Raw genomic sequence first — 12,476 nt, 5'->3', positions numbered from 1 at the left:
CCGTACCAGGTACATTACTAAAACAAAAAAAGTTGAAATATATTATGAAAGCAGGAAGTGAACAAACGTAACAGTTAGTGATTGTAAAAGTATCAGATGGAGGGGTAGGATTTAATAAGCTTTGCTTTGAGGCCTACATGCAGTCAGTGGTTTCATTTCACCACCAGTCAGAAACTCAACAACAAGAAGGTTTAGATGTTTACTGATCAGAGAGACCTGCTGTGTAGTCATCTTAACTTCCATTTATTTTACACCAAAATCTTATTGCTTGATCCATGAATTCCATGCTTGTCCTTCTGCTGCTCCAAGTGCCGTGAGTGGGGTCCTGAGGGCGGCGGGGGGCTAGTGGTTGGTGTAAAGATTGTGGCGGAAGAAGGCCAGCATCTTCTTCCAGGAGTCTTCCTGAGCGTACGCGTGGGCCACGCATTGTCCTCCCCACAAAGCTGTGACTGCAAACAAACGTCATGACCACAAAGTTCACCACCAGAGGGAGCCTAGGAACACCACAAGGACCAAGTGGTTCTCCATGGCTTCCTGGAACCCCTCCCATGTCTGAGTGTTTGCCAGACCAGCAAAGCGCTTGGCCTGCCCCCACCCAATGACTCTTGTTCTTTTTGGCTCATCAGCCCAAACTGTCGGTACCGTTTGTCATGGACAACTTACTCTTCTGCCGGGTGTTGACGGAACGGAAGGTGCTGACTTGAGTGTGCGGCGAGTACGGCGGCTCAATCAGGTGACCGGCATCAGGGTAAGACAGGATGTTCAGCAGGTGGTCGTTCCCCGCCCGCTCCATCATCTCCTTCATCTGGAGGAGAGAACTTTATGTTATGATGCATCCATCAAGCCAACGCCATGGCGTCCAATACAGGACGTGATGCCGACTCACGTCCAGCGCCGACTCAAGGGCGGGCCAGTTCTGATCATCCTCGCCCACCACCAGCATCAGAGGACACCGTACACGTCCCACCTGCATGGAGACACCGCCATGGACGCCATGAAAGCCACCAGAGAACCGAGGACCAGAAGCAAGACTCACGTCCACTTTGAGGGCGGGGTCACCGGTGATTGGCAGCAAGATCATTTTCATGATAGCCTGGTTCTTGTCATTGATTTGAATCTTGTCTGCGTGCCTGATTGGCACACAGAAGACACGCCCACATCAACATGATGGGACGCTATAAATCTTCCTGTTTGGGATCCTCTTACTGATCATAGAAAGCCAGGATGTCCTCCTGCTTGGCTCCTATTGGCTGCACGTGACTTCCACTGATGCACACTGCACAGGTGAGCTGAGACACACCCACACAGTCAGTCAACATGCGGATGGCGGGCCGTCAGCGGCTCATGTGCTACCTTCACAACATCCGAATACGCCGCCATCCTGAGGGTGACGGTGCAGCCGAAGGAGAGGCCCAACATGGCGATGCGGCCGGCGAGCACCTGAGGGTGCTGCTGCAGGAACCCAACGGCCTTCTGCCCCCCCCCCAACACACACACACAATGTGTTAGTTAGCTAGCTTGAAAACAACAAACGCCGATAAACAACCTGAAAGTACCTCAATGTACGAGTCGTCCACCATCTTGCCCGTCTCCTGGGTGACTTTAGGGGTCAGGTAGTCAAGAGCCAGTGCGGCAAAGCCATTGGAGGCGAGGAGCGCAGCCCGATACTCCACGAGTTGGCCCGAACCCCCCCACAGGTCCACGATGGCCGGGAACGGTCCGGGTCCTGGCGACACTTTGTATTATTGATCATGTGAACCCTCCATGACGGCTGGTCTGGACTACCTGAAGGCAGGAACAGGGTGGCCGAAAGGTCGTCCTGGGTGACGGGGATCCTGCGGACGCCGGGCGCCATGTACCAGCGCTCCACCACCTGAGAGGCCAGCGCCACCTGGTCCAGGAACCCCTCAGTGCGGTGACCCCGATACACCGAGATGGTGAACACCATGGGGGTCTGCACGTTCATCTTCCTCATCCTGATGAGCAAGCATGTGACCTGATGCTCATCGCTGATGCGTTCTGTGCAGCTGGTCTACCTGATTCCAGGTTTGCTGCCCGGAACTGGTCTGAGGCTCCACAGGAGACCCATTGCTTCCACTCCAGAGTACGTCCCCCCAAGGCTGGCATCCTGGGACACTGGAAAGACAACAAAACGCTTCCACAAAGTGTCCAAGGTGTGTCTCTTGGATGGGGGGGGTACCGTTAACAGAGCCGCTGGCGTCCGCCACATAGTGGGCGAACGCCTCCCAGCTGTGTCCGTCCTCGCAGTGGTGGGAGGCTTGGATGGTGAGTTGGACTCCAGGAGGACCATTCTGGACCACAACCACAAACGTCTCATCCACCAGTCCTCTGGACGGATGGACCGACAACTTGACCGCATGATGCCTCAGGTCCATGCCCGCGTCTTGGCTTATGTTGTCTTATTATGTTGTCTTACCAATGAAAAACAATAACAGGCTTTGTAAATAAGAGATGTTATCCCAAAGTTAGTCAGGTCTTACCTGCTGGCCGGTGAATCCAGGTGAAGTTCTGTGTGAAGTCCGCTGGCGGTTTTGTCACACATTAAGCAAGTGTCAAAGGTCACTTTGCACAAAGGCGAATGCAGTCACGTGACTCCATAACACGGCTTACTTTTACACACGCCGAGTCACGTGAGGGCATAAAAGACATAAAAGTTAATTTCGAAGCGGTAATTCTTCCATAGTGAAGTCTGAACTGTGTAACAAGTCACCTGACCTGCCCTTTAAACTGTTTCATGAGCGGTTTAATGTCCACTTTGCTGGTCGCTGCAGTGCTAAGTAGCTATGCTAGCTCTACTTCTGCATTGGACTGGCGATGGGTCGTTCGCGAACGAGAAGGCTCTTAGACCCGACTCTTCGAGTGAAGAATCTGTCGTCTGTTTTCTTCTTTTAATGAGGATGAGCAGCATAGAAAATGGATGGATGTTTTGTTGATTCATTGTAAAGAGTAGGAAATTTACAAATAATACACACAATCAGATTGAACTGTTTTGGATTGTGTTTTGTCATTTTTTATACATTTGGCTCCATATAAATAACCCCGTATAAATAATATTTCATCAATTCAAGGAATAAAAGTAATATGACCATTTATGGACTTGAAAGAGCCGGCTCTTTTTAGAGAGCCGAAAAAAAAATTCTGTTTCCGTCCGTGCGTGGATGCGTTAGCGCCACGTGAACACTAGAGGGCAGCAGAGAAACGAGGGCCAACAACGGCATCGGCGACAGGCGCATGCGTGTCTAAGCTTGCAGCGAGCACGTGCATGATGAATCAAAAGGCGAAACGTCAAACAAACAAGAAGAGTCCAGTTAACTTTTATGATTTGTTTGTGAATTTCTCATTTTGACAGATCGGTATCTGGAGCAGGAACGTCCACACCGATCCACTTCGCGGGAATCCTTTCATCTGGCGTCTGGGTTTCCACGTCTTCCCGCCGACGACGTACTCCAGCGTGGAGCTCCTGTTGAGCGTGAAGACAGAGTCTCCACGGATGACAGCGGTGAAGAGCGAGCCCCTGCTGTTGGCGAAGTGTCCCGGCAGAGCGCTCCACTGGCCCGTTCCCAGGTTGTAGCAGTCCATCACGCACCTCAGGAAGTCGTCCGACGGGCCGTTCCTCATCACGTAGAGGTCGTCCCTGTGGGCCACCATGCAGTGGCCGTAGCTCTGGCGGCGGATCAGACTGGTGACAAAACGCCACTCGTCCCGAGGTGGGACGTACTCGTAGATCTCCGTGGTCTCCATGGGCCTCCACAAGCACACAAAGATTCTTCCCATGGTTTTGGTGCACGCCGCCCCCGCCGCCGGCCGAGGCAGGTGAGCAGCGAAGCGCCATCGGCCGGACTTGAGTTCTAATATTTCCACCGATGACATCACCGCCCGCTCGTACTCGCCTCCGATGGCGTACAGGCAGCCATCTTGCCCCACCAGACTCAGGTTGCAGCGCCGCTGCAGCGGACCGGCCAGCTTGGTCCAGCCGTCCATGGAAACGTCGTAGCAGAAACTGGCATCGACAACATCCATGTGGGCGCCGTGGACGCCGCCGACGATGTAGAGTTTGTTGTCCAGGACGGCCACGCCCGCCATGGAGGTGCTGGCCTCCAGGGGAAGATCCGTCAGCGTTTTCCAGCTGTTCCCGCTTTCATCCAGGGAGCACACGGTCCTGGACGCCGCGTGGACGCTTCCGCTCTCGCTGCAGGTCACGTGGGCGCCAACGGCGACGAAAGCGCTCGGGGTCAGCGACTCCACGAAGGAGATCAAGTCGGGCGCCAAGGTTCTTCTGACCTCCGCTTCCAGGTCGGAGTACATATTTCGTATGAACAACGCGGCGGCGTGGTAGAGATCCAAAAGGCCAAAGGTCGCAGCCGTGTGCAACATGAGCAAGCAGTTGTCCGAGTCCACGATGTTGACCAGATGCTTTGTGAGCGGCGCCACCTGCAGGAAGGCGGCGCACTCGATGGCCTCAACGATGTCGTCCGCGTCCAAGCCCGGCGCCTCGCCTCGTAAGACCGCCAACGCGATGAAGAAGCCTCGAGCGTGCAGACACTTCAGGTGGATCTCCTGCTGGTGACATTCCCTCATTCCGGAGCGGTACAGAGCACGGAAATAGTCGCAGCTCCGCACCAGGAACGTCTTGTCCTCGGAGAAGGGCGTGTCCTCCACCACCACCGTCAGTCTGGCTGGGAGCGCGGCGGAGGGACAACATGGCCGACTCTCCCTCGACTCCACGCCGCCGATGTGGTCTTCTGACTCTGACATTGAAACGCTCCCACTGGATTCCAGACGGAAATCCTGTCAGCGGTTGAAAGCGTTCCTTAAATCCTGGACAGGAGCTGGAGAGGAGTCGCTCCGCTCCGACGGGAGACTCCATGTTTTTCAGCGCCTTTAAAATAGAAGCGGCTAAAGATAGGCCGCCACGACTGAGCGGAGTCACGTTGACGCCAAACATCAAAGCACACATGGAGGTCACCGTCACCCCTGTGACCACACCCCCTTCAACCATGTGACCTGTTGGTATATTTTTACTGCAGCGTCCTTGGATTTCTGGAAAAGTACCAAAACATCGGCATGTGTGGTGTACTCTAGGCTACGTACTACGCTGTCCACTTCCACTTATATACAAACACTGAGTGCTATTAGGCTGGGTGTTAGCATCCTGACATTAGCATAGCAGCCCTTCAGGTCATTTTCATAAGAGACACATATGTCCATATCAACACTTGGCACTATTGTGCTAGGTGTTAGCATGCCAATGTTAGCATTGGTAGCATGCTGATAATAGCATTTTTAGCCATTTTCATAGACTATTTTATAAACACTTAGCACTATTGTGCTAGGTGTTAGCATGCCAATGTTAGCATTGGTAGCATGCTGACAATAGCATTTTTAGCCATTTTTATACACTATTTTATAAACACTTAGCACTATCATGCTAGCTGTTAGCATGTTAACACTAGCATAGCAGCATTTCTAGTCATTTTCAAGGAGACATACATATCAACACTTGGCACTATTGTGCTAGGTGTGAGCATGCTAATATTAGCATTGGTAGCATGCTGACAATAGCACAGTAGCATTTTTAGCCATTTTCATAAACTATTTTATGAACAGTACTATCATGCTAGGTGTTAGAATGCTAATGTTAGCATTGGTAGCATGCTGACATTAGCACAGTAGCAGTTTTAGCCATTTCATAGAGTATTTTATATACACTTAGCACTATCATACTAGCTGTTAGCATGCTAACACTAGCAAAGCAGCATTTCCAGCCATTTTCATAGACTATTTTACAAACACTTAGCACTATTGTGCTAGGTGTTAGCATGCTACTGTCATTCGCCACGGTTCACGAGTCCCGGGTTCCAATGCTCATCTAGGCCTGCGCTACAAATCAATCACACTGCTGTTTCTTTCTTGAAAGAACAAATGCATGTTTTATTTTTGTCAGAGTTGGTCCTCATCTCACATCAAATCACTGCTTTTTTTCCCAGAAATGTTTTTTAAAGAATCATTTGCAGAAGGACAAAAGTTACTGATAAAACAAAGTAAAAGCTAATTCCACATACATGGACGGAAACGTATAAAAAGAAGAATGGCTTGATGGGGACTTTTATTGCTCCACTCCAGACTCCTTCCCGATTAGGGAACTCCGTCAGACCTTTTGGAGAGCGTCTGCGGCCTGAGTTGCGGTCCCAGGGGTGCAGGCGGGCAGTTTTCATCTCCGGGTGCGGAGCAGCGGTGGTGAGCGATGGCGGCACGCAGGCAGTTGAGCCACTGCTGCTTGTGGTAGACGTCATTGACATGCAGGGTGTGGGATGTATCCATGGAGCTCACACGGAAAATATTCTTAGCTGGAGGGAACAACATTTGCTTGGATTTTTTAATCTGTTTTTACGGAAACAGTTTTGAAAAACGCGCCAACAGGCCCACCTTTCTCTCCACTGGTAAAAGCCCCCCGAAAGGAGCCCCCCATGCGAGTCTCTCCGTCCTGCAGGTCTTCCAGCTCCAAGTGCCGAACCGGCATGGGCTGCCTGTAGACCTGGAAGCAGCTCCTGTCGTTCCGAGTCACTGGACGAGTCAGAATCAGCAGCTCGGAGAACAGGAACACGTGCAGCCTCTGTGGTGCAACGCCATGCGTCATGTGATGATGATGACGACGACCACGACCCAATGATGGCCGTCCTTACCGAGCCGCTCTTGGTCCTCAGCTCCCCGTGACACAGAAGGTTCTTGCAGTCGTTGATCAAAGGGTCTCGCTGCTTGTCATCCAAGTACTCCAGCTTATCGATGTAGTAGCGGCACTCTGACTCGCCCTTCCTCACGTTGATGTCCGACAGAACCTCCTGGATTATGATCATCTGGAGGAGCAAAAATACTTGAACATTCAACACATATACACATATATATATATATATATATAAATAAATGTTTAAATAAATAAAATAAAATGTTTAAAAAAATAAACACTAATACTTAATTAAAATATTACAATATACACATATTACTAAATATATTCTATAGAGATAAAAAAACAGTAATTAAAATATTACAGTATAATATTTAATGGACATACTGAATTTGTGTGTGCATGTATGTATGTATAAATAATATACACATATATATATATATGCGTATGTGTATATATATTCTAATATTAAATTAATTTATTTGAATTTATTTTATTATGTTATTTATTATATATATATAAATGTTTAAATAAATAACAATAAAATAAATTCAAATAAATTAATAAATTTAATATTAGAATGTTAAAAAGTATTTTTAAAAATAATTCAAATGTTTAAAAAAATAATTTGCCAACAAATATACTTAATTAAAATATTACAATATATGTATGTTACTAAATATATTATTTTATAGATGGTTGTTTGTCTATATGTGCCCTGTGATTGGCTGGCGACCAGTCCAGGGTGTACCCCGCCTCTCGCCCGAAGACAGCTGGGATAGGCTCCAGCACCCCCCGCGACCCTCGTGAGGAAAAGCGGTAGAAAATGAATGAATGAATATATTTATGTTATGTTATTTATGTTGTTATTTATTTAAACTTATATAAATAAATGTTTAAATAAACAACATAATAACATACATTCAAATAAATTAAAGTAATATTAGAATCTTAAAAAGTATTTTTTATAATAATTCAAATGTTTAAAAAAAATAATTCGCCAACAAATGTACACTAATACTTAATTAAAATATTACAATATATGTACATTACTAAATATACTATTCTATAGAGATAAAAAATAAAATATTACAGTATAATATTTAATGGACATACTGAATTCAGCATATTTTTTATGGAAGTTGCCAACTAGCTTCTATGTGTTTGCCCCCCCCCCATGGAATAAGAAGGCATTCAAGTCTTCCCGTAGAGAAGGAGAAGGCAAGGAGAAGGAAGGCGAGGAGAAGGTGAGAACAAGGAAGGCGAGGAGAAGGAAGGCGAGGAGAAGGAAGGCGATGAGAAGGAAGGCGAGGAGAAGGAAGGCGATGAGAAGGAAGGCGATGAGAAGGAAGGCGAGGAGAAGGAAGGCGATGAGAAGGAAGGCGAGGAGAAGGAAGGCGATGAGAAGGAAGGCGATGAGAAGGAAGGCGATGGGAAGGAAGGCGAGGAGAAGGAAGGCGATGAGAAGGAAGGCGATGAGAAGGAAGGCGATGAGAAGGAAGGCGATGAGAAGGAAGGCGAGGAGAAGGAAGGCGATGAGAAGGAAGGCGAGGAGAAGGAAGGCGAGGAGAAGGAAGGCGATGAGAAGGAAGGCGATGAGAAGGAAGGCGATGAGAAGGCGACCGCTCGTACGGCTCGACCCAGGGTGGCGAAGTCGGGGTGGTCAGCAGGAGTGTGTCGGAGGATCTCTCTGAGCAGCAGTGGGTATTTGACCAGACGGGAGCGCGGGACGTCCAGGAAGCTCCACAGGTCCAACTTCCTGCTGAAGGGCGACTCCAGGCAGCGCTGCAGGAAGTCCTGGACCCGCCGGTCCTGCTTCTTCTGGTCCAGCAGGGCTTTGGCGGCCAGCTGGTTGCTGCAGTAGTTCTTGTAGGCGTTCAGGCCTGGAAGCTGGACACGGCGTCATGTGATGGGGGGTGGGGGGGCACGTGAGAGAAGGTGCTGCTTTCCATGCTTACCCAGTCCATCACCATCTGGCCTATCTCAGCCACCGTCCCGTCAGAACCCGTCCCCTCTGTTAGCTTCCTCAGAAGATCTACAAGGGACAAGGACTTCCATGAGAATGGAACATTTTCCTGCACTTTTTCACCCGCAGTTCCTGACCTTCATGCAAGGGGATGTATGCATCCAGGTCTCCAAAGATGTGGGCCAGTTCCTCCTCCGTCATGATGGAGAGCTTGAGCATGGGGTCGTGGTACGCCTGAACAAAGCGGCCAAGCTTGTCAACACAAACACCACGGAAAGGCCAGTGTACGGTGGTTTTGAACACATCACGGGGAAAAAAAACAACCTTTCGTGCAAGTTGCAGATCTTCGATGAGATCCTGCTCTCCTCTGAAGAGCTCATGAATAGCCTGGAGAAGAAGAAAGGGGGGTTGGGGGTGGGTATGACGTCACAGACATAGCTGCTAACCTCAACGCAAACACGCTACCTCCTGTCTCTTGATCTCCTTGGAGGAGAAGGACCTCTTCTGGTGAACGTCCAGCGTCTCGGACCACAAGGTGCTGCTCCTCCGCTTGGTGGGGGTCGGGGCGGCCATCTTGCTGCCGCCGCCTTTGAGGGACGCACCGGGAGACTTGGAGTCGCCACGCAGCGACATGGACTGCAAATAAACGTCCTTGTCAAGGCTCCTTCTGGGCGAACTGATGGGGGGGGGGGGCTTACCTGGATGGTCTGACCGAAACGTCGCACCGCCCCGTTCTTGGAAGGAGACATGAAGTTGACGAGAGAGGACACTCGTGCTAGCGGTCTTCCTCGCTTGGTTGTGGGTTCCTGACAAAATCAACCCCGCCCCCCCCCCAAAAAAATTACCGTGTCTATTATATTGGGTAATAGTAGTGTAACTACTACTATAGGGGTGCTATTTCATGTCTAAAGGGCTCTAATAATTTAAACAACTATTTTGAAAGTGGTAAACAGGTTTTCTATGTCTTATTATATCTACAATATTAGGTGTGGAGTGTAAAGGTGACTATAGGGGTGTTATTTCATGTCTCTAGGGCTCTAATCATGTTAAAAAGTGTATTTAGAAGGTGGTAAATATGTTTTCCATATCTTTCATTCTTTTATTATGTTCACTATATTGAGTAATATGAGTGTAAAGGTGACTATAGGGGTGCTATTCCATGTCTAGAGGGCTCTAAAATGTTAAAAATGTGTGTATTTAGAAGGTGGTAAATAGGTTTTTAGGTCTTCCTTTCTATTATGTCGACTATTTTGAATAATAGGAGTGTAACGGTAGTAAACAGGTTTTCTATTTTTTATAACTATGAAAATATTGTATTTATAAATAAAGAATCCTACTTTAATATTCACTTATCACGATGAAACCAATGAGCAGCCATAAAAAGGCGTGACCTTTACACTTGTATTAGCCAGTAAACATGAGAGATAGTGGGAGAGTGGGATTACTGGAATAACGCGGCTAGAATTTGGGAGGAAGGATTTGACTTGTCGACACCGTCAAGGGCAAAGACGAGATGTCTGAGCACCTACCTTCAGGTCGAAACTGGACAAGCTGACCGTGTCGTCGTCCTTCTCTTTGCGTTTTCTCTTCTGCCCAACAATTAGTCAGTGAGGGTTATTTTATTATTATTTATTTATTATTATTTATTTATTACTATCATCCTCTACGTGAGCTCACCATACTGAAGTCCCAAGGAGTCCCTGGAGTGAGGAAGGTGAAGGAGCTGCCTCTCTGCAATGGAGGTCTACAGTAAAAAAAAAATGTTATTACTATGAGTTACGGTACAACGTAGTCAGTTTAAATGTAGTCTGTTTAAAGTCTACTTTCCAATGTGTACATGTATGCAAAATGTATACAAAGGTACTTCAAAAGAAGCAAAACCCAGGCGTTAGTTAGCATGTGATCAAATTTTATGTAGTTTCCGGACGTACTTGAACGCATCGTTTACCATTCAGCAAACGTGAAAACCGCCATTACCTAAATAGTATACCTAAATAGTATTATTTGTTCGCCTCTATAACCCGGTACATGTTTCGCGTTAATTAATTAATTTATTTATTTAAATTTAAAGGTGCATACGTACTTTTTGGAGTTATTTCTCCGGAGACTTTGTGGCGACGACGCTGCACTGATAACACTGATGGTGGACAACCTCGATGACGTCCGACGGAGTTTGGTTTTCTTTCCCAACGTTCCCCCGTTTACTTCATCGTTTTCTTCCATTTTTCCGGCAGACTTTAGTTCAAAATCGCTTGCGACGACAGTTTTGCGGGGCCAATTATGGAATCGATGATGATTGTAAAAGAAATCCACTCGATGACAACAGAGCACATTCACACACACACAAACACACCACTGCGGAAGTTTGAAAATGGCGGATTGTTGGAAATGGACCAATCAGCAAATAGCTCGAGGCTCGCTGCTAGGAGACAATGAATGTGGGCGGGGTCAAGAAGGAACCCCTTCCGTTGTCATTGATGTGCTTTACTTGTTTCCAGACTCGTAATATAGAATAGTTAGAGCATAGAAAACCCGTTTATGACTTTCTAAATCATTAAAAAATATTATTAGATACATATATACATGAAATGACACCCCTATAGTTACCTCTGGACTCCTATTATTCTTTGTTTACACCACATTGCAACTCTTACGCCACAGGAAGTTGAGACAAACGCAAGCTAGCGAGCTCACAAGCTAGCTAGTTAGCGAGCTAATCGGTCTGTTTTATTTCTATTTAATTGATTAACTTCGTGCAGTGTTAAAGTAATGTCATATAAGGTAATGTCCCGCTGTTTTGGGTCATTACTGCCAACCAGTGGCCATTTATATTTACATTATATTTACATATGTTTGGGCTAATAATAGACTATAGTCTACCACCAAACGGCCATCCTTTATTCATTACTTTCTGAAAAACTACAATATGGGCTGTTTTGTTGTCGATTATGGCCTACAATTAGTCTAAAAATATGCAGGTGGTAAAAACCTTTTTATGTCTTACTTTTTCTTATGTTTAGTTATCTTTAGTTATGAGTAAAATTACTGTAATGTGACTATAGGGGTGTTATTTCATGTCTAGAGAGCTCTGACAATGTTGAAAACGTGTATTTAGAAGGTGGTAAACAAGTTTTTATTATGTTTACTATGAGTAATAGGAGGGTAAAGGTGACTATAGGGGTGTTATTTCATGTCTTCAGGGCTCAAATTATGTTAAAAAGTGTATTTAGAAGGTGATAAATAGGTTTTCCATATCTTTCATTTTTTTATTATGTTCACTATATTGAGTAATATGAGTGTAAAGGTGACTATAGGGGTGTTATTTCAGGTCTAGAGAGCTCTAAAATGTTAAAAATGCGTATTTAGAAGGTGGTAAAAAAACTTTTATTTCTTACTTTCTCTTGTGTTTAGTTATGTTTGAGTAAAATTAGTGTAATGTGACTATAGGGGTGTTATTTCATGTCTAGAGCGCTCTCACAATGTTCAAAACGCGAATTTAGAAGGTGGTAAACAAGTTTTTTATGTCTTACTTTCTCTTATGTCTACTATATTGAGTAATAGTAGTGCAAAGGTGACTATAGGGGTGTTATTTCATGTCTCTAGGGCTCTAATCATGTTAAAAAGTGTATTTAGAAGATGGTAAACAGGTTTACCCTATCTTGCATTCTTTTATTATTTTTACTATGAGTAATAGCAGTGCAAAGGTGACTATAGGGGTGTTATTTCATGTCTCTAGGGCTCTAATCATGTTAAAAAGTGTATTTAGAAGGTGGTAAATGGGTTGTCCATATCTTTGTTTTTTTTTTT

General features: G+C 46.3%; 3 protein-coding genes across 3 annotated transcripts; all 3 read right to left on the bottom strand.

The window, feature by feature from the left end:
* Positions 1-200: 200 nt before the first annotated feature.
* On the bottom strand, positions 201-2,432 carry LOC131138631 (peroxisomal succinyl-coenzyme A thioesterase-like). Its single transcript, XM_078791020.1, has 10 exons — positions 2,201-2,432; positions 2,037-2,136; positions 1,786-1,976; positions 1,557-1,726; positions 1,354-1,473; positions 1,207-1,289; positions 1,037-1,130; positions 887-967; positions 664-805; positions 201-449 (listed from the first exon to the last, which is right to left on the bottom strand). Exons 1-10 carry the CDS (start codon positions 2,394-2,396, stop codon positions 343-345), a joined length of 1,284 nt encoding a protein of 427 aa, XP_078647146.1. The 5' UTR covers positions 2,397-2,432; the 3' UTR covers positions 201-342.
* A 524-nt stretch (positions 2,433-2,956) lies between these two features.
* Positions 2,957-5,004, bottom strand: kbtbd13b (kelch repeat and BTB domain containing 13b). Its single transcript, XM_058087722.2, has one exon. The coding sequence runs from the start codon at positions 4,774-4,776 to the stop codon at positions 3,337-3,339; it is 1,440 nt and encodes a 479-aa protein (XP_057943705.2). The 5' UTR covers positions 4,777-5,004; the 3' UTR covers positions 2,957-3,336.
* Positions 5,005-5,939: 935 nt separating this feature from the next.
* LOC131138629 (neuroepithelial cell-transforming gene 1 protein-like) lies at positions 5,940-11,098 on the bottom strand. The gene is made up of 12 exons (XM_058087721.2): positions 10,753-11,098; positions 10,347-10,413; positions 10,199-10,258; positions 9,368-9,475; positions 9,135-9,305; positions 8,994-9,056; positions 8,807-8,903; positions 8,662-8,738; positions 8,336-8,593; positions 6,705-6,875; positions 6,448-6,634; positions 5,940-6,368 (listed from the first exon to the last, which is right to left on the bottom strand). Exons 1-12 carry the CDS (start codon positions 10,890-10,892, stop codon positions 6,157-6,159), a joined length of 1,611 nt encoding a protein of 536 aa, XP_057943704.2. The 5' UTR covers positions 10,893-11,098; the 3' UTR covers positions 5,940-6,156.
* Between the last annotated feature and the right edge of the window lie 1,378 nt (positions 11,099-12,476).

The sequence above is a fragment of the Doryrhamphus excisus genome, linkage group LG6, assembly GCF_037039965.1.
Source record: "Doryrhamphus excisus strain RoL-2023G ecotype Guam linkage group LG6, RoL_Dexc_Guam_v1.1, whole genome shotgun sequence".
NCBI lineage: Eukaryota > Metazoa > Chordata > Actinopteri > Syngnathiformes > Syngnathidae > Doryrhamphus > Doryrhamphus excisus.
Note: the sequence above shows the minus strand (reverse complement) of the source record. Positions and strands in the feature narration are given on the sequence as shown.

Excerpts from the sequence above, each read along its gene's own strand:
- LOC131138631 (XM_078791020.1), bottom strand. The coding sequence starts at position 2,396 with ATGGACCTGAGGCATCATGCGGTCAAGTTGTCGGTCCATCCGTCCAGA. Across the intron at positions 1,977-2,036 it reads GGCAGCAAACCTGGAATCAG|GATGAGGAAGATGAACGTGC; the intron begins GTAGACCAGCTG and ends CTTGCTCATCAG. Across the intron at positions 806-886 it reads CCCTTGAGTCGGCGCTGGAC|ATGAAGGAGATGATGGAGCG; the intron begins GTGAGTCGGCAT and ends TCTCTCCTCCAG.
- kbtbd13b (XM_058087722.2), bottom strand. The coding sequence starts at position 4,776 with ATGTCAGAGTCAGAAGACCACATCGGCGGCGTGGAGTCGAGGGAGAGT.
- LOC131138629 (XM_058087721.2), bottom strand. The coding sequence starts at position 10,892 with ATGGAAGAAAACGATGAAGTAAACGGGGGAACGTTGGGAAAGAAAACC. Across the intron at positions 9,057-9,134 it reads AGGAGATCAAGAGACAGGAG|GCTATTCATGAGCTCTTCAG; the intron begins GTAGCGTGTTTG and ends CTTCTTCTCCAG. Across the intron at positions 6,876-8,335 it reads TCGCCACCCTGGGTCGAGCC|ATGATCATAATCCAGGAGGT; the intron begins GTACGAGCGGTC and ends TTGCTCCTCCAG.